The sequence below is a fragment of the Peromyscus eremicus genome, chromosome 9, assembly GCF_949786415.1.
Source record: "Peromyscus eremicus chromosome 9, PerEre_H2_v1, whole genome shotgun sequence".
In the NCBI taxonomy this organism is placed as follows: domain Eukaryota; kingdom Metazoa; phylum Chordata; class Mammalia; order Rodentia; family Cricetidae; genus Peromyscus; species Peromyscus eremicus.
The window spans coordinates 77534059-77554926 of record NC_081425.1 but is presented as its reverse complement, the minus strand read 5'-3'; the positions used below and the strand labels follow the sequence as shown (position 1 = coordinate 77554926).

At 42.9% G+C, this 20868-nt stretch overlaps 1 protein-coding gene across 6 annotated transcripts in view; it reads left to right on the top strand.

The window, feature by feature from the left end:
- Positions 1–20868, top strand: part of Cfap70 (cilia and flagella associated protein 70) — a 73466-nt gene that overhangs the window by 15306 nt on the left and 37292 nt on the right. For all 6 annotated transcript variants that reach the window (XM_059273796.1, XM_059273793.1, XM_059273795.1 and 3 more), the window contains exons 7-13: positions 370–552; positions 3990–4084; positions 8519–8618; positions 11590–11724; positions 15360–15527; positions 15667–15747; positions 17742–17833. In XM_059273796.1, the coding sequence (XP_059129779.1) occupies positions 370–552; positions 3990–4084; positions 8519–8618; positions 11590–11724; positions 15360–15527; positions 15667–15747; positions 17742–17833 (854 nt within the window). The remainder of the gene's footprint in view (positions 1–369; positions 553–3989; positions 4085–8518; positions 8619–11589; positions 11725–15359; positions 15528–15666; positions 15748–17741; positions 17834–20868) is intronic.

Below are 20868 nucleotides of genomic sequence, written 5' to 3'. Positions count from 1 at the left end.
TACTTTTTTTCTTTGGGCTGGTGAGATATCTTAAAGAGTAAAGGTATATTGCTGAGCACGATGACTTGAATTTGATCCTTTGGGATCTACATAGGGAAAGTAAATACCAGCTCCCAAATTTGTGCACATGCGTACACATGCATGTGAGTTAATAACTAAAACACTTTTTAAAAGAATAATTTACATTTTATTGTGTTTTCTATAATTCACAGAGTTATACATTAGCACCAATAGAATGAAGGACACACGCCCCTACTACATAATCACTGGAATAACACCCAGAATTCTGCTGGGAAAAGTAGTAAGCAGACGTTTTATACATGCCAAAGCCCCTGAGAGTGTCCTCATATCTGGTGTCTATTCTTTTAGAAGGACTTCCATATGGTATTCAAGAATGGAACCTTGAAGCTTGGAGGAGAGAAAGAAGTCATTCCCCGGCCTAAAAAATGGCCCATTCCTAACATTCTCGCTCCAGGAGCTAATAACATTCCTGACTCCTTCATTGTGGGTGGTCCCTATGAGGAAGAAGAAGGAGAACTCAACCACCCAGAGGTGAGAGAACAGACTTTCATGATAAAAACCGTACACTAACAGATTATAAGCCCTTTGTGCATCTGAAATTTACACACACACACACACACACACACACACACACACACCTGGCATTTGTCAAAACTGGTGGCATGTGAAAATCAGTATCATCTAATTCTGAAAACAGAATAATTTATATCCAATTTACTCTTTCTTTTATATTTATTTCATTTTGAGTAGATAAGTATGTTATTTATTTGTTACTATAATGAAATACCCAAGATAATCAACTTGTAAAGAGGAAAGGTCTGTTTTGGTTCACATTTGGAGGTTCAGCTCCGTGATGGGTTGGGCCCTCTGTTTTGTACCTAAGGAGCCCCCCCATTAGGCTTCATTTCCTAAAGGCTCCAAACCTACCAGTAGTACCACTCTTGGGGGGGCCTTTAACACAGAGGTCTTTGAGGGGACATATAGCAATAATAATAATACAGTTCAAAATTTAAAACTAAGAAGCGAACAGTGGAAGTCTTTCTCCTGTGTATGTGTCTCTTCCTAACTCCTTTCGTCTTGTTTCCCGAGTAGCTACTTTGTCAAAGTTTCTTCCTGATGCCTTCTGTCCCTGCAGAAGGAAATAAGTACAATACAGACAGAAGACAGAGACAGAACCTGCCTCTCTCCCTGTACAGACAGGAGGGAGTCAGATTTCAGGACAGGCTTACCAAACAAAAATAAGTGCTTAAAAGAAAACAATAAAACGTTCCCAGGGCTACATTTCTATTAGCCAATTTGTGATGGGAAAATGCCTTTCCATTTGATGGTGATTCCAAAGGTGGTGAAATAATACTCAGACAGCATTATAGCAAAGCTTACAGATAAAATTGGTTTTCTTTTTTCAAGACAGAGTTTCTCTTTAGCCTGGTGGCAATGGCTCATGCCTTTAATTCCAGCACTTAAGAGGCAGAGGCAGGCAGATCTCTGTGAGTTTGAGGCCAGCTTGGTCTACAGAGTGAGTTCTAGGACAGCCAAGGCTACACTGAGAAATCCTGCCACATATAAATTAAAATTTTTTTTTCTTGGTGCAAGAGAGATGACTCAGTTGTTAAAATATATAACATAAGATCTAAATATATAAAATAAAATATAAATACAAGGGAATTATAAATATTCACTAAAACCAGAGGACCCAGATTCGATTCCCAGCACCCATGTGGACGATCAGAACCATCTGTAACTCCAGTTCCAGCAGACCTGGTACCCTCTTCTGGTTTCCTTGACCACCAGACACACAGGTGGCACACAGCCATACCTGTAGGCAAAACACCCATACACATTAAAAAAAATGTTTTTCTTTAGGAAATCTAGACTTTGAGGAAGTTTTCAATTGTGTTTTCAGAACTAGAACATATTGAGAAGTCACTCCTGGTGGTGGTGACGCACGCCTTTAATCCCAGCACTCGGGAGGCAGAGGCAGGTGGATCTCTGAGTTCTAGGCCAGCATGGTCTCCAGAGAGAGTTCCAGGACAGCCAGGGCTACACAGAGAAACTTTGTCTCAAACAAACAAACAAACAAACAAACAAACAAACAAACAAACAAGAAGCTTCTCCTGTTTCCCTGCTTATCCCATGGTCTTGTTTTTGTTGCAGGACTGGGTGCAGATTGCGCTTATTTCAGGAGCAGGAAAACATGTCAGTTTTGCCTCACATATTTATAGACCTTAGTACACACATATTGATGCTGTCCCTATCATTTTTACAGGCTATTATACAATTTGCTTTGTTTTACTTCATAGTGTATCTTGAATTTTTTTTCATATCACTACATTAAAATAATGTTCATTCGTTTTCCTTTTTTGTGGTTGCTATGTGATATGACATTGAGTGGGCATACTTTAATTTACTTATTGACTGCCTTACTAATGGTAATCAAGATTTTTTTTTTCCAGAGCTGAGGACCGAACCCAGGGCCTTGCGCTTGCTAAGCAAGCACTCTACCACTGAGCTAAATCCCCAACCCTGATAATCAAGATTTTTTTAGTTTAATTTTTTTCTTTTTGTTTCAACATATATTTATCAAGGGCATAAAAAATGATAGAAAAGTGATTGCAAAGGATTCTCATACTAGTCGACAAACATCAGTAGAAACATTCAGAAAAATAATTAGTGAAATGAGGATGTTGAATTCTTTTCATTGGCTCTAAATAAGCTAGTAATAAGGGTAGCTGTTAGCATTCTGAACCGCCCCTTGGGGACCCGCTCAGCGTCCTGATGTCATCTTACATAGTAAAGTCTACTTTAAGATAAAACCCCTCCCTTCTTCCTCCTTCTTCCCTTTCTCACTGTGAGGTGTGCACACCTCTGCTTTCCCTCTCCCTCCCCTCTCCTCTCTATCCCCTCTCCCCTCTCCCCTCCTTCCACATGGATGCCATGTCTGCATGGTGTGAGTAACTTTCTATGGCGTCTCCCTCACCCGCCATGGGGCACCTTGGCTCAAACCCACCAAGGCCTCTCAAAGGCCATTTTACAAAAGTAGCAACATTTAAAAATTGCTGAAGTGTCTTTTCTCATCTTTTGTTTAGTGAATATTCATACTTCCCTTAGATTTATATTTTATTTTATATATTCAGATCTTATGTTGTATTTTAGTTTACGTAATTGTCTCTCAGCCTTGGCCACTCTTTAAAATTACCTGTGAAGGAGCCAGGTGTGATGCTGCATACCTTTGATCCTTGCCCTTGGGAGGCAGAAAATCTCTGAGGCCAGCCTAAACTACATGGCGAGTTCCAGGCCAGCCAGGAGGCCAGCCTGGTCTACATAGTGAGACCCTATCTCAAAAACCAAACCAAACTAAAACCTGTAAAGCTTTTTTTGAGACTGAGTCTCAACATTTGCCTAGGTTGGCCTTGAACTCATCTTCCTTCCTCGTGCTCCTCAGAACTAGGACTACAGAGATGTGCCACTGCACACAGCCCCTGGAAATCTTTAAAACAATGATGGCGGGGTGCTACTTTCGTTTCCTGTTGCTGTGGTAAAATATTCTGACGTAATCAACTCAGGAGAGGAAGAGAGTGTTCAGCTCGCAGAACGAGGGTACAGTGTGTCATTTCAGATAAGTGGTCACATCACAGCCATAGTTAAGAGCAGAGAGCAGTGGATTTGTGCGCACAGCCTGGTGCCAGCTCCTTTCAGTTCTCTTCTAAAATGGATACATAATATACACTGCCACGCAATGGGTGATCTTTTTGTTTTTAAACTCCTCCATGATTTTTATGTGTATCCGGAATTGAGAATCTCTGACTGAGGTTATGTGCATAAACATTTGGCACTCAGTGATGGGTTGAGGTAACCTAGCACTATCTCAGTAGATTATCTCATACTCCAAGCAGCTGCGGTAGGTGTCATATACAAGAACTCCCACAGACCGTCAGAATAAACAGAAAATTCATCTGATTATCTCACAGGACAGAGAATTTAGGAACCAAGCCGAATGCGTCAAGAAGAGGATCGTCTGGGACCTGGAGAGCCGCTGCTACCTAGATCCTTCTGCAGTTGCGAGGTAGGAACAGAAAAGCACACGACTAACCAGCCAGGTCTGCAGGAGCGGGGAGCTGTTCTCCCCGAAACCCCAGACAGGGTTTCCCTGTATAGCCCTGGCTGTCCTGGATCTCCCTCTGTAGACCAGGCTGGCCTCAAACTCACAGAGATCTGCCTGCCACTGCCTCCCGAGTGCTGGGATTAAAGGTGTGTGCCACCACTGCCCGGCTAATTTTGGTTTATTTAAATACAGCATAATCTGGTTAAAAACTATTCTTGTGGTGTTTAACTCAATCTCATGTACACAACAAAGCATACCTAAATCTCCTTGAGGAACAAAGGAAACTAAATACAGATCAGATGTGATTGATAGTTGAAGCTCATCCAGAAAGATGAGTTCTAAGATTGGCTGAGAAAAACAAGTTTATGAGAAGGGTCTGGAGGAGGGTCCAGAGCTGGCTAGAAAAAAATGTCGCTCTAGCCTTCTGCATTCCTTTCCTTGGAACAGCTGTGTGTGCCTAACATTCCAGATTCTCCTGTGGCATGTGCTCCCTACAAGAGAACTAGCTCAGCAGATAAGAGCATTTGTTGCTCTTGTGGAGGACCTGGGTTCGATTCCTAGCATCCACATGGCAGCTCATAGCCATCTGTAACTCCAGTCCCAGGGAACCCAATGCCATCTTCTGACCTCTGTGGCACCAGAAATGCATGTGGTGCACATACATACATGCAGGCAAAACACTCATTCACATGAAATTTTTTAAAAATAGATGACTAGAATCCTGGCTTGCACTTTTCATTGCTGGCAGAAAGTGGGGGAAGGGAGTGGTATGGATTTAAAAGGGTGCATGCTGCTGCTGCTGGTGGGAGATGTTCTCAGGGTTCTGCCCCTCAGAGCCACCAGGAGCTCAATCACTTCTATTTATGTCTCATGGGTCATCTCTAGATGAACAGGATGCTAGAGAACATGTTGTTTTAGTTGGACACATTGTCACCCACCCTGAGTCAGGGTACCATTCTGGGGAGACAGGAGGCTTGATCCTGTCCAGATGACTGCCTCTGCCATAGAGAGCTGGTTCCAGATGACAGACACAAGCTTGCCAGTGTGCCTGCAATCCCAGTCCTCAGCTCTGGCTTTTAAAAACAAAAGGATTGTTTTTCAGAGTAGTTTTACACCTATAGAAGCATTGGGTAGGTATTTCAGAGGTGTGCTTCTGGTCCCTACCCGGGGGTGTAATACTTTTCTAGACACTGATAGATTTGATTGGCTAATGTTTTACTGAGGATAAACTGTTGCTCATGTCATTTTGAACAGTCATCTGTTAGATCAATAAAGAATAAGACAAAGTCTTCATTGTTTTACTTTAATTGATTAAATGTTTGGTGTTTCTCCTCATGTCTATGGATTTGAATTTGTGACTCGGAATATTTTGTTTCTCTGTAAACTTTAGTCCTTCTTGTATGCACACGAATACACATGCACAGTTTTCCTTACCAGACAGGGCTGCTGGCAGGTTCTCGTCGGAGAAAACCTTAGTTTCTCCTTTTGCCGGATAATTGTAGTGAGTCCAGATGGTCTTTGACAGGAGATGAGATTCATTCATGAACATGAGAGGTGGGCGTGACATTCAGGAGTGCGGGGCCTGCCACTTGTCCAGTGGTCCACGATTGGGGATCATCCGACCCCACAGACATCACGGGTGACTCACTTCCCAGCCACCATGCCTTCAAAGCCATCTGCATCAAATTTCGTGAAACCCTCTTGTCACACATGTGTGGGGTCAGAGGAAAACGTGTTGGGGTCTGTTCTCTTCCCCAACGAGCATCCCCCTGAGCCACTGGCCTGCTTTCATTGTGTACTGGTATCTGGGCATTGTGTTTGGGGACATAGGAACTCAAGGACTAGGGGTTTAGTGGGAGGTTTGGTCTTGATCTGTTTAGGAGCTGGATACAGTGACTACTAGTTGTAGCTGGGCTACAGGCCTGCGGTTTGTCTCTCCTGCCTTTTCTTCTTTGGGCTGACCTAAGCGCCCCTGTGCAGACGAGACTGTTCTGCAGCTTCTCAGCTGAAATCTGTGCTTCTGCCCACGCTCGGTCAGCTGCTGTGCTTTTGCTGGAGCCCTGTTGCTGTGGCAGCAGATTTGGGGGTGGGAATGAGTTCTCTACACTTTCTAGTAGGTTTGGGCAGTTGTTCTCAGAAGGGTTTCATAGTCCTTTTTTCTTCCCTCCCAACCTTTTGTGAGCAGGGAGTCTGGGCATTGGTGGAGTTGTCCTGCTGACCCTCTTCTCAGAACACATAAGGCTCTGGTAGTTCCCCTTAAAGATCTGGCCTTTCTTACAAAGGACACTTCAAGCTGTGCGTGCCTTTAATCCCAGCACTGGGGAGGCAAATGTAGAACTCACTCTGAGTTCGAGACCAGCCTGGTCTATGTAGCAAGTTCCAGGCCATCAAGGGCTACATAGTGAGACCTTTCTCAAAAATAAAACAACCTCTCCCACAAAATAAATAAAAATAATAAAGAACACTCAGGAATATTTCAAAGCCACCCTGCCCTTGAAGCATTAGTTTTCTCTCCCCTTCGGGGCCCTGCAGGACTCCTGCATTTAACACCCGTGAGAAGAAACAACCCTTACATCTGGGTTCCCTGTATTTTTTAACTCTTAGTCTCCAATAATTTGTCAGAGTTACTATTAAGATTTTTTTTTTCTGGTTGCTGTTCTGGCCTTGGTTATCTGTTGAGTGGGTCCCAGCTTTGATCCTCTGTGTTTTCCTTTCTTTGCAAATTTCAGCTCACAGTTTTCCCTTCACCTCAGCTCTCTGATGGAGCTAAGAAAAAAAAAAAAAAAAACTCCCAGTTTTCTTGCTGTAAGTACAGCAGAGACTCCTTGAAAGCTGCGTCAGATCCGATGGCATCCACTCACCCACACAGTACACAAACGTGCGTTTGCACGCTTTGGTTAATTCTTTAAGGAAATCCACTGGACAGGGGATTTGTGGTTCAAAGAATGCAAACATTTTCATGTCACTTACTGCTGCAACAAATCCCTGACAAAAGCGTGTTGAGGGAAAAGGGCTGTTTTGTCTCATGCTGTGAAGGTCCAGTCCGTCAGAGCCTGGCGGGGAACCTGGTGGCAGGAACTGAGACGGCTGGTCACGTGTCTGCAGTCAGGGAGCGGAGACAGTGAATGCTGCTGCTCACCTTTTCCTCTCTTCAGTTAAAGACTCCAGCTCATGGGATGCTGCCACCCACGTTCAGTGTGTATGGGGGTCTCCCCTGTGCAGTTAAGCCGGTCTAGAAACATCCTCAAAAATATACCTGGGCATGTGTTTCTCTGTGGTAAATCTAAGTCCTGCAAACTTTACAACATCAACCATTCCAATTTTCAATGTTTTCGGTTGTGTTTCTTTGTTTACACAGGGTCTCCCTATGGAGACTAGGCCAGGCTGGCCTGAAATTCACTGTCCTCCAGCTTTGCCTCCCATCTGCCTCCCAGTGCTAAGATTAAACCTCCTCAGGGGTTGGTTTCTTGTTGAGACAGGGTCTTGCTATGTATCCCAGACTGACCTGGAACTCACTATGCAGCCCTCAAATTTGTGATCCTCCTGTCTTAGCCCTACTATCAAGCTTATATTGCCATGTGACACTAAAAGATGTGTGATTTGACATTGTTAGTACTTAAGTAAGATTATTTTTATAAATCTATAAACCTAGGAAGATTTTAAAATATCAACCCCACCCCCCACTCCCGGGCTGAAGAGATTACTCAGCTATTTTGAGCACTGGCTGCACTTCCAGGGGTTGTTGGTTCGGTTCCCAGCATCCTCATCAGGCAGCTTACAACTGCTAGGAACTCCAGCTCCAGAAGAGCATATAACCCACAGAGACACACATATACATAATTACTAATAATACAAATAAATCTTTATTTGTTTTAAATCCGCAAACTAGCCCATCATGGTGGTGCACATCTGTAATCCTAGTGCTCAGGAGCTGAAACAGAAGGGTTCTGAGTTTGACCAGACTTATAGCAGCAGTGAGACTGTCTCAAAAACAAACAGAAAATCGCCTGCCCAATGAAACAGACACACACACACTCTCTCTGTCGTCTGTCTCTCAGTCTCTGTCTCTGTCCTCTCTGTCCTGTCTCTCTGTCTCTCTCTCTGTCTCTCTCTGTCTCTCTCTGTCTCTGTCTCTGTCTCTGTCTCTCTCTCTCTCTCTCTCACACACACACACACACACACACACACACACTTATTTCATTACTTTCTAGACGATAGATTTTATTTTTAGGGCTTTGAACTGAACCCAGAACTAGGCAAGGGTTCGCTCTACCATTGAGCCATATCCCCAGCTCATTTTGCTCATTATTTTCTAAAAAAGAAGACTATTTCCCGTTAAACTGTAGTGATACATGTTTGCAATGTGGGGCTGATGGGCTGGTTTTCAATTTACAGTTTCCAGAAGCGAATTGCCGATTGCCGCCTCTGGCCTGTGGAGATCACGAGGGTGCCTTTGATCACCGTGCCAAAAGGGAAACCAGGAAAACTTGAGAAGGTAAACAAGTGTATCCCCAAAATAAAACCGGTGAGGAGGCTTCTGCCCATGGCTCCCAGCAACTGGGGAACTGAGACAATGGTCATTTGCGCTCCAGAGGTGGGGAGCAGCCTAGGCAGCAGAGAGACTTCATCTCAAGTTTTCAAAGTTAGGAGTGTCCCATCAAATTAAACCTGTAATTCTTTGTCTAATCTGACTTTATGCAGCCGGTGTGTGGTTCTTTGCCTTGGACTTTCTTGGTGTGGGCACTGAAAGCCTCATGTCCCAGGAAACCCTGGGTGATGATTGGCCACTGAAGTTCCCTGTTGCTCACAAGCACTTGTGCAAGCCTTATTTCCAGATACTTATTTTCCCCTGACCCTTTGTTATATTCTTACCATAGGTACCATAAGAAATAGTCACTTTTATCTATGTCAGAGTGAGTAATATGATTCAATCTAGTAAATTTAGACTTACCTACAAAATGTTTTGGACTTGTTCATATGATAGGATTCTGGGAAAACATAATTTTGTGAGTATGTTCTCTAGCGTGTTTTCTGTATAGTTTCATCTTTACTCCTTATGTACAAATTCCGTGAGGGTGGGGTCATACTGCATCATAGCCTGCACTGAACCTAGCATGGCACACAGCTCACAGCAGGCGTCTACAAACACCTAAGCGATTTGATTTGGTTTTGAAAAGGCTCCTTTGTATAACAAAAATGTTCCCGCCACAGTGAACAAAAGGAGCCTTGTGTACTTCTGGTGGGGGTGGAAATTCGCTCATCTACAGTAGAAATCAGTATGGAGGTTCCTCAAAAACAAAAATAGATCTGACATCTGTCACGGCTGTACCACTTCTGAGTATTTGCCCAAATGACTTCAAGTTAACACATCACAGAGATACTGCCACAGCAGTGTTTATGTCCCACTGTTCACAACAGCAGTTAGGGAACCAACCCAGGCACTCAGCCCCGAGGAATGGCTTTAAAAATGTGGTTTAAATACATAATGGAACTTTTTCAGCCATAAAGAATAAAGTAACATCAGCCAGGCGGTGGTGGCACACACCTTTAATCTCAGCACTCAGGAGGCGGAAGCAGGTGGATCTCTGTGAGTTTGAGGCCAGCCTGGTCTACAGAGTGAGTTCCAGGACAGCCAAGGCTACACAGAGAGACCGTGTCTCAAAAAACAAACAAAGAATACAGTAATATTATTTGCAGGAAAATAGATGCCATCATATTATACCGATTAAGTCAGTCTCAAAAGACAAATACATGTTTTCTGCCATTTAGAGTTCTTGAATTTAATACAGACACATATAGTTACTGCATACAGTTACATCTGTACATATGACATAAAGTAGAAGCATCGCCCAACGTTTAGGGGAACAAGAGGAACTGAGGGGAAGAAGGGGAAGGAGAGGAGTGTGCAGGGGGGGAGTGTGGGGGTGTATGTGCAGGGGAGTGTGTAGAGTGCACAGTCATGTCTGACTAAACATGTCCTTATGTAACACAGTGCCATGGACAATAAATGTGTACAATGAAAATTGTTCCATTTTGTTTTGAGACAGGGTTTCTCTGTGTAGCCCTGGCTGTCCTGGAACTCACTCTGCAGACCAGGCTGGCCTCGAACTAACAGAGTTCAGATTCCTCGGCCTCCTGGGTGCTTGGATTAAAGGCATGTGTCACCATGCCTAACTCTGAGAATCATTTAAAATACTGCTTATGTGTGATATGCATGCATATGTGAGTGTCTGTCTGTGTGTGGGTACACATGTTACACATGTGCACACTGGTGTGTGAAGGCCAGAGGTTGACACTGGAGGTTTTCCTTGATCGAATCTCACTTTATATGCTGCAGTCACAACTCTCACCTTGAACCCAGAGCTCCCCACTTGGGCCAGTCTATCCAGCTGGCCAGCTCGGGGTCTCCTGTCCCCACCTACCCAGTACTGGATTCTGGTGTTTGCTCCCTATGATCAGCGTTGATGGGTCCTGTGGGACAAGCAGTGTACCCCCGGAGCCATCTCCTGAGAAGTTTTTATATAAGGAAACCCTACTGTATCTACAAAACAGTTACATCACCATGTAACCATTTCCTCTTCTATTTTAACATATATTGGTTAGCATCCCTTAGATTTCAAAGCCACAAAATGTTATGATGGAAATAAAGGACTTTTTAATCTAGCATCTAACTATTATTATAGCAAGCAAAATTAAAGAGATTACCTTTAAGCTTAGAATTAAATGTTTTTTTTCTAAAATTTTACTTTTTCCCTTAGCATATTTTATGGCAAGCTATAAAGTTTATATTAAACATGATATTAGAATTTTTTACTTGTTAGCAGGCTCTTTATCTTTGGAGTGAGAGTTTGGATGGAATCAGGTATTGTAGATACACAGTATGTCGTCTTTAATCTGTCGCCGCCGCTGCTGCTGATTTTTTTAAAGCAGTCTTCAGAACCTGGATGCATACAGAGACTCTTTCTCAGCAAAGCATGTCCCCTCAGCTGAGGCGATAAGCTAAAGCATGCTAGTGAGAAGTGGTACTAATGCTCTGGAGGGTCCTGCTCACCTCACAGGAGTCTGTGAAATACAGTTTGACCCAGATCATCTGATTTCCCTTAAGTTCTGTTACTATCCTTTTTTTTTTTTTTTTTTAAACAAAATTTGACTTTTCTCCTAAGAAACAACCTACTGAAATTGACTTTTTGGTTGGAATTTGTAATATCAATCCAGTTGAATGTATGTTGATTCCGAGACTGCCTTTATGTCGTCAACACTGCTAATATGCATTATCTCAGTGGTTGTGAAACCCATTTTGGAAATGAAGCCAGGACCCAAAGTGTCTATGGGACTGAGCCAAGATGCACAGCTGGTCACCCGACAGAGCTTGTCACTAGAGCAGCCTTTGAACTTCCGAGTCGGAGCCCCACGCTGTCTGCCCCGCTGCTCTGTGGCTCTAACCACTCTGCTCCTTATTCCCTTAGACTGAAGATGAAAATCAGCTTTCGTTTCATGGTGTGGCGTATGTCAACATGGTCCCACTCTTGTACCCAGGGGTGAAGAGGATAAGGGGGGCTTTTCATGTTCACCCCTACCTGGACAGTACAGTCTTTGAAAAGGTGAGAAGACATTTCCCGAAGGGAATGGTCTTAATGCTTTCTTCACATGTGTGTTCGGTTACGTCTTTTCAGTCAACATCTAGAACCAGTATAGGGTTCTGTACCACTGTGTACTGTAAAGAGAGTCTCCTCTGCTGAGAGAAGCCTTTGTCTTTGGGTATAAACAGCCATGTTGATACATCATTTTGGTGCTGTGTCAATTCAGTTACTCTAGTTGGGTCTACAACCTCCCCAGGCACTGCTTATTAACTGCATTTGTAATAATAGACAGTTTCTTGTATGTAGCTCAGGCTGTTCTTGAACTTGCAACCTTCCTTGTCTCGGTTTGTCGCTGCACAGGTGTGTGGGTTCAGTCGAAGCCATGGAAAGAAGACTCAGAGGCATCTTAGGAATGAATCCAGCCTTTCATGGCTGCAGGGGGGTCCAACCTTGAAGGACTGAAGCACTTTCCCTTCGCCTAGGGCATTTTTATTTTCTCTCTATTTACAGTTTAGCCAGTTGATTTCTGTTCCTTCAAAGCAACCCAGAGATAAAGTGCCAAGTGCAAATTCCTTGATTTCTCAGATACCACGGGTTTTTCCAGGTTTCCTGAACCAAGTTTTGTATAGGCCTTTGATCCTTGGGAGACTCTCAGACAAGATTCACATAGGGTGATAAGAGAAACAAAAGGCATTGGTTAAACAAAGGATGGATTAGGGCTAGGTGCTATTCTCTGGAGCCAGGCCAAGAGTAGCTCAGCAGGAATGCAGCCACATTTCTGCCTCTGCCTTCTAGGATACACCACCATGCCCAACTAGACATTTAATCTTATTTTTAAAAATTTTCCAGTTTTAGATTCCTGTCCCTCCCCCGCCCCCAAATTTTCATGAGTATGGACAGTGTCTTTTGAGATAGACTCTCACTGTGTAGCCCTGGCTGTCCTGGATATTGCTGTGTAGACCAGGCTGACCTCAAACTCACAGAGATTTGTCTGCCTCTGCCTCCAGAGTGCTGGGATTAAAGACGTGTGTCACCACTGCAGGCCTGAACATGGACTTTTTTATCTTACTGTTTTTACTTGGGTTGGCAAAATGGCTTAGAGGGTAGAGGCACTTGCAGGCAGGCCTGACAGCCTGAGCTTGATCCCCAGATCCCAGAAGATGGCAGGGAGTCACATTCTCCTAAGAGTTGTCTGCTTAGCTCCATAATACACACACACACACACACACACACACACACACACACACACACACACGCATATGCATACACACAAATAAGATTAATAAAATTTAAATTATTTATTTACTTGTCTTTTAATTATATTATATTTTTATTAGTTAAAACAATCTTTAAATTTAAATATATTTGGTCATAGTCTTCCCCTCCCCCAAGTCCTTCCAGCTCTTCTCCCTGTCCCTACCCACCCAACTTTAAGTTTTTTTCTGAAAAAAACAAAAAAGCAAAAACTCAAATACAACAACAAAAATCCCCCAAACCAATAAAACCACACCCAAACTGGAAAGCAAAACAAAAGCATACAAAAAAACTGTGGCATCCATTATGTGTTGGTCAACTATCCAACAATCCTGACCATGAGGCCTGCTCTGGAGTGGTTGATATACCCAGTGTCACTCCATTGGAGAAAACTGATTTTTCCTCTCCCAGCAGGTATAAATGACAGTTCAGTTGTTAACCTTTATTTACCCTTGTGGCTAGGTTTTCATTCACTCATCTTATAAAATATAATAAGATAAAACAAAAACCATCCCATCAAAGTTGGACAGGACAAACCAATAGAAGGAAAAGAGCCCAAGAGCAGACACAAGAGTCAAAGACCCACTAGTTCACACATTCAGGACTCCCATATACACACTAAACTAGAAGCCATGATATATACGCAGGGGACCTGGTGCAGACCGGTGCAGGCCCTGTGCATGCTGCTTCAGTCTCTGTGGTTCAAATGAGCTTCGCTCAGTTGATTTAGAGGCCTTGTTTCCTTGGTGTCCTCCTTATTTCTGGCTCTTACACTCTTTCTGCCTCCTCTTCCTCTGGGTTCCCTGAGCTCTGAGGGGAGAGATTTCAAGGTCTCTCATTCTCTGTGTATAAGGTCTGGTTGTGGGTCATCTCTGTATTTTTTCCCGTCTGCTGCAGATGGAAGCATCTCTGATGATGGCTGAGCAAGGCACTGATGATGTACGAGTATAGCAGAATATCATTGGGAGTCATTTTATCACTATGTTTTTTGGGGGGTTGGTTTTTCTGTTTTTAGACTAGTATTGTTTGTTCTTATCCTAAGTCCTGGGCTGTCTAGTCTCTGATTCTTGGTCACCCAAGCAATGTCAGGTATGGGTTTCCTCTCAGGGAGTGGGCATTAAGTCCAGTCAGTATTGGTTGGTCACTCGCATAAGCTCTGGGCCACCATTGCCCTAGTACATCTTGGAGGCATTACACCATTGTAGATCAATGGGTTTGTGGATGGCAATGAAATTTTTTTTTTTTTTGAGACAGAGTTTCCTAGTGTAGCCCTGGAAAATTTAAATTATTTTTAGTGATTGATCTCTATAAGTTTGATTTCTGTTTTAAAGGAAAAGTCTACTGCTCACTTGGTGTGCAAATGGATGATGGGTCTTTCATAACTTTATTATTGAAAAAGAACTGTCTTTTAGAGAGAGAGTATAAATTGAAGTCTCCATTGGGTTCCTCTCCTCAGAGATCTGGGAACCCTACAGAAGAGGGGGAGGAAAGACTGTAGGAGTCAGAAGGGATGGAGGACACCAGAAGAACATGGCCCACCAAATCAATTAAGCAGGGCTCACAGAGATGAAGTAACCACTGAGCCTGCATGGATCTGCCCCAGGTCCTCTGCATATGTCTTATGGATATTGGCTTGGTGTTTTTGTGGGAGCGGGTATGTCTCTGACTCTTTTGCCTGCTCTTGGGACTCTTTTCCTCCTATTGGGTTGCCTTGTCCAGCCTTGACATGAGGGCTTTTGCCTTGTCTTGTTGTATCTTGTTTTGTCCTGTTTGGCTGTCCTCTCTTGGAGGCTGCTCTTTTCTGAAGAGGAAATGGAGAGGGAGTGGATCTGGGGGAGAGAGGAGGTGGGGGAAAGACATGGGTGGGAGGAGTGGAGGGAGGGGAAACTGTGGTAGGGATGTATTGTATGAGAGAAGAATCTATTTTCAATAAAAAACACCTGTTTTTACAGTGATTGCATAATACATTTTCATTGTTAAATTTTTAGGGGTTACTTTCCCCTAGAAAACATGACAATATCAACTGTGGTTTGAACCATAACAAGGTTTTATTGTGAATTTTAAACTTGCCTTATTCTTCCAATTATAATTGATAAGTGAATAGTAATTAGACAAATACAATCTCTTGTACATAAATGAATTATTTTACTTGAAGTAATTCAGAATTATGTGTCAAAGATGAAAATCTTTCTGATGACAAGAATTATGACATCAAAACCAAGTACAGCTCCTCCTAGTACTTTAAATAACAGGCAGACAGGGATTTCCTGTGATGATTTTATGTGTTCTACAAGTGAGGAGTGTAATGAGGTTCTTCAGGTCTCTACTCTGGATGCTGAAATGACCCCCTCGGGTGGCCCCATTTACCTATGACTTGTTTTTGTTCATTTCTTTCTTTTCAGACCAAATGTTTGTTCAGCATATTCAGGGACACTGGGCACCAACTGGCTCACAATAATAAAGCAGGGGGTCTTAACTCCCCACTGTCCAAACCTGTTTCCAAGAATCTGAAAGAAGAGAAACCAGTGAAAGACAAGGAACTAGATGGACGGACTCGGCCCGGGGATTTGGTAGGTTCTCGAGACCTTGTGTAGACGCTTGGATTCATTTTTCATTTGGTGACTTGTATTGATGGATTTTGCATTTTAATGTCCCTACTACTATGAGGCCATGAAAGATTCCAAGCTTTGGTGTTTCTTTTTGTTTCAGCAAGCACCTAGCATAAAATCCCAGAGCTCAGACACTCCTTTGGATGGCGAAGCCCCTCTGAGCCACAACCTAGAAGGACAGGTAACTATACTCAACATTTTAAAAATGAAATAGCAACTTCACCAGACCTTCACTGAGCAAGACAGCTTTAGTGGGAAATGCTGGAGGTGGGACATGAGTCACCTCGAGTGACTAGTCTATGACCTTGGGCAAGTTTGTTCACTGAGACCTTGAAGTGAGCTGGTACCAGATTGTGTGTAAGGTCCTTTCCAAAGTAAACTCTTATCTCTCATTAAGTCTACACTAAGCACCAGGAGGGATGCAACCTTTGTCCATCTGCCCTCAAGACACCCTGCTCTCTGTCCAGGCTTCTGCCGCCTTTCTAAGCGTAACCCAGAACTTTGGTGGCTGCTGTAGTAGAAACACTAGTGGAAGTTCTTGCTAGGCTGAGGAGACGACGGTTAGGATGGAATGGTCCCGGGGAATCGTCACAGAAAAGGTGAACCCAAATACAGTGGGAAGGCGACCCTTTGCCCAGTGAAGATAGAGAGAGACGCATTCCACAGTCGGAGGACAGCTTGAGTCAAGACACAGAGAGAAATTCTATCAACCAATTCAGGGTATGATGATATAGGGGGATGGAAAGAGAGGTTCTAGAGCAGTAGTTCTCAACCTGTGGTTCTCGACCCCCAAAGGCCATCAGAAAGCACAGATATTTACATTACGATTCATAACAGTAACAAATTACAGTTATGAAGTAGCAACAAAAATAACTATGGTTGGGGGTCAGCACGACGTGAAGAACTGTATTCAAGGGTCTCAGTGTTATTCTCAGTTCTCAGTTGAGAACCACTGTAGAGAGAAGGGAGGGAAAGAGAGTCTGGGGAACCTGAAAGGCTTGCTGTGGTGCTTAAGCTTCATTCTGCTAGAGACTCTTGAGCTCCGTCTTCCCCTTTCTGAGCTGAACATTGGATATGGGACCTATTGAGTGCTCAGGAAGCCCTCTACATTCTCTGTGCCAAAGCTTTTGACTCATAGAATTACGATCATGTTGAATTAAAAATTGTGTTGCAAGCCAGACTACGACTACTACTGCTACTTCTTCTTCCTCCTTTTTTCTGTTTTTTCTAGACAGGGTTTCTCTGTGTAGCCCTGGCTGTCCTGGAACTCGCTCTGTAGACCAGGCTGGCCTTGAATTCACAGAGATTTACCTGCCTCTGCCTCCTGAGTGCTGCGGATTAAAGGCATAAGCAGACTTCTTGTCCAGCTTTCATTCAGAAGGTGGGGAGGGACCTCAGGTCTTTCTGACAGTGTACTTGATGACAGTTTGATTTCAGGAAGGGATTGAAGGAAGGAAGTCAGCGGCCTGCAGAGGTGTTGGGTTTGGAGAGTTTGTGGAGACAGGGAGATGGATGAAGAAAAGTCAGAGACAATTCAGGTTTGAGGTGTTGCTTTGTGGAAGGTTGACATGTTAAGAGAAATCTCAAAAAGAAACATCGATACAGCAGAGAGCTGTATTTAGGATGCTGGTACAAAAAAGTCTGAGTAGACATGTTCAGCAGTCAAAGCTGGTGGATGATAAGAAGTCTGTGTGTGAAGATAGAAGGATTTGAAGACGAAACTTGTACATTAGAGGGCTGCTGGAGGAAAGAGTGACGTACTTTAGAATAGTTCCAAGACAAGTGTGACTGAGTTCGCCAGGCGTGGTGGTGCATGTAACACTAGAGATGCAGGAGGATTTCTTTGAGTTCTAGGCCCTGGCCCACACAGAGAGTGCCAGGCCAACCAGTGCTGAACACGGTGAAACCTTGTCTCAAAAGAAAATAAGTAAATTTTATTAAGTAAAATTTTAAAAAGTAAGTTCAACAGCATCCACTGGAGTGGAAATTCCCAAGAACAGGCAAGAAAACACTTTCTTCCATGAGCTAACCCGTATTGCTATATTCCTTTCAAACTATTATGCCATGTAAAGTATTTGACCCATAGAGATCACACTTCCTATGCCGTTTATGTTACTAAAAATGATTCATTACTGTCTTTATGAGATTAACAAATAACAAAAAATGTCTTTGCAGCAATATTTAGAAGCGGGGACATACATTGTCTTGGAGATCCAGCTGGAAAAAGCCTTGGTTCCGAAGCGGATGCCAGAGGAGCTGGCTAGAAGGTGTGGGACACTTACTCCATTTGGCACAGTTTAGGAATGAAGAAGTCACTCAGTTCGTCCCAACAAATGTATTTCCCTTGTCCTAAGCAACAGTGTTTTTGTGGTTTGTTTGTTTTTGTTTTTTTAACAGATAGGGTTCATTCTATTATTGTTTCCTTGTTAAAAGGTATCATTAAATTTTTTTTTAGTTGACATGAGCAAGAAAGTATAAAACACTTAGATTCCTACTGTTTTGTGACAGTGTTTTCATACTTTGGTATCTGTCTGGGAGTCACTATAAAGCCGCATACTACAAATCAGGCTCATGTACCAACTATGCATATATGTTAATTCTCAAAAACTATTTTTATACTCTATCATTGGGCTTGTTTGTGTGTTACTATATTATACATATTATATATGAAATACGTTACTATTTCTTGTTTGTTTGTTTGTTTATTTATTTTTGAGACAGGGTTTCTCTGTATAGCCCTGGCTGCCCTGGAACTCGATCTGTAGGCCAGGCTGGTCTTGAACTCACAGAGATCTGACTGCCTCTGCATCCTGAGTGCTGGAGTGAACGGTGTGGGCCACCACCTTTAATATGTTAGGATTTCGTCCGCATTTTATCTCTATATTTATCTTTTTTCTTAGTAAATCTTGCAAAAGGTTTGTTAGTTTTTCTCTTTTCAGCCTTTTATTATTTCATATGTATGAATATTTTGTCTGTATGCATGTATGTGCAGTGTGTGTGTGTGTGTGTGTGCTGTATACTTCTGTGTGCACACGTGTGTACATGTGCACTCGCCCCTGTGTGTGTGTGTAGACCAGAGGGCAGTATCAGCTGTCCTCCTCAATCACTTTTACCTTATTTTTTAAACATTACGGCCTAATTATTCTGCCTGTGCTTTGCCCTTGCTTCTTCGGTTCAACCAAACTAATATCTTTTCTGTTCCTCACATGTGAGGCTCATTTCTTTTTTGTCATTGTTTGTTTTGTTTTTGAGGCAGGGTCTCATTATGTAGCCCTGGCTGTCCTGAACTCGCTATGTGAGATCCACCTGCCATGTGCTTCCTGAGGCCTGGGATTAAAGCCACAAACTAAGCTTGTAGCTCATTTGCTACACTGGCTGCTTCTTTACCTGAACCACCCCTATCCTGAATATCCCATGACTTTGCCTTTCCCTTCTCTGGGTCTTTGCCCAGAGAGCATCATCTCAATGAGGCCTTTCCTGGCGAAGTGTGCTCCCCTGCTCCACCAGCCTGGGCCCTGCCACAGCTCTGCCTCCTTGCATTATCCCCACGGCACCTGCTTCTCCTGTGTCTATCTTAGTGGTTTTCTTTCCCTACCAGAAAGTAAGCCCCACGGAGGCAAGGCTCTTTGCATAGTTCAGCTCCACCCCCAGCCCAGGAAAGGCCCTGATGGACAGAAGGAGCTCATCATATATTCTGAATGAATTGATGTATCATGTCTGCAACGGGAACTAGAAGGCTGACAGCAAAGTTAAAAGGAGCTCCTTTGCTACACAGTAGTCCATGTCTTCAAGTTTTCAATTATGTAGCTATATTGCCCATTAAGATTTAAAATTAGTGATCATTAACAGTCCTATACAATGATTTAGATCCTATTAAAGAAAAGTTCCACAAGTGTCGAGCTCAAGGCAGTACACTCTGTTTTGACAGGAATCTGAGACTGAAAGGGGCCAGAGCTAAGGCAGATTCTGATTTGTCCTCCGCAGCTTCTTTCCTCTGCTTTACTGTATTTTCTTTTTGTTGTTTCTTTGTTTTGGAAACAGGGGCCCAAGAAGCCCAGACTGGCCTTGAACTTGCTATGTAACTGCAGCTAACCTTGAACTCCAGTCCTCCTGCTTCCATCTGCCAAGTGCTAGGGTCGCAGGTGTGCATCCCCAAGCCGGTCCTGGTAGAGTGAATAAGGTCTCCTGTAAAGGGAAGGTCGGCATCTTGGCACTTGTGTCACAGAGAAGAGCTATAGAGAAATGGGGCTGGACTCGCCTCAGTGACTCAGAGCACTGGCTGCTCTTCCAGAGGACTTGAGTTTGGTTCCTGCATGGTGGCTCACGACTGCTCTCAACTCGAGTTCTAGGGGATCCAGGTGCCCTCTTCTGTCCTCTTTAGATACTAGGCAAGCACACAGTGCACATTTATAATCGCAGGCAAAGCACTCATACATATAGAAGAAAAACAAGTAAATATTTATTTATTTATTTATTTATTTTGGTTTTTTTGAGGCAGGGTTTCTTTGTGTAGCACTGGCTGCCCTGGAACTCACTCTGTAGACTATCCTGGCCTCGAACTTACGGAGATGCCCCTGCCTCTGCATCCCAAGTACTGAGATTAAAAGCATGCACTACCACAGCCTGGCTCAAACAAGTAAATCATATATATATTTAAAAATCATATATATGTTTATATGTATGTAAGTAAATCATATATATATGAATATATATATGTTCTCTTAGAGCCTGATAGCATTATTGTAATTTAATGTATTTTTTGGGGCTGGAGAGATGGCTCAGTGGTTAAGAGTACTGGTTGCTCTTCCAGAGGTCCTGAGTTCAATTCCCAGCAACTACATGGTGGCTCACAACCATCTGTAATGACATCTGGTGCCCTCTTCTGGCATAAAGGCATACATGCAGATAGAACACTCATATACATAAAATAAATAAGTAAATCTTAAAAAAAAAACCATAAAGACATGATTTTTATTCTAGGTGGAAAGAAACTTTTAATTTTCCAAATCTGTGTCCTTTTAGAAACACAGACAGATATAATACCCATTATTTTCCAACCCTTAGTGCAGAGGCCATTTAGTAATACTTAAAAAAAAAAAGTATGTGGATAAGGTCAGGGCTGAAATGAGCACTTTCTTCTATCCTGTTCTAGGGTTCAGATCTTGGGGTTTATTTATTTATTTATTTATTTATTTATTTATTTATTTATTTATTTATTTATTTATTTATTTATTGCTTGTTTTGTTTTTTGAGACAAGTTTTCTCTGTGTAGCTTTGGTGCCTGTCCTGGATCTCGCTCTGT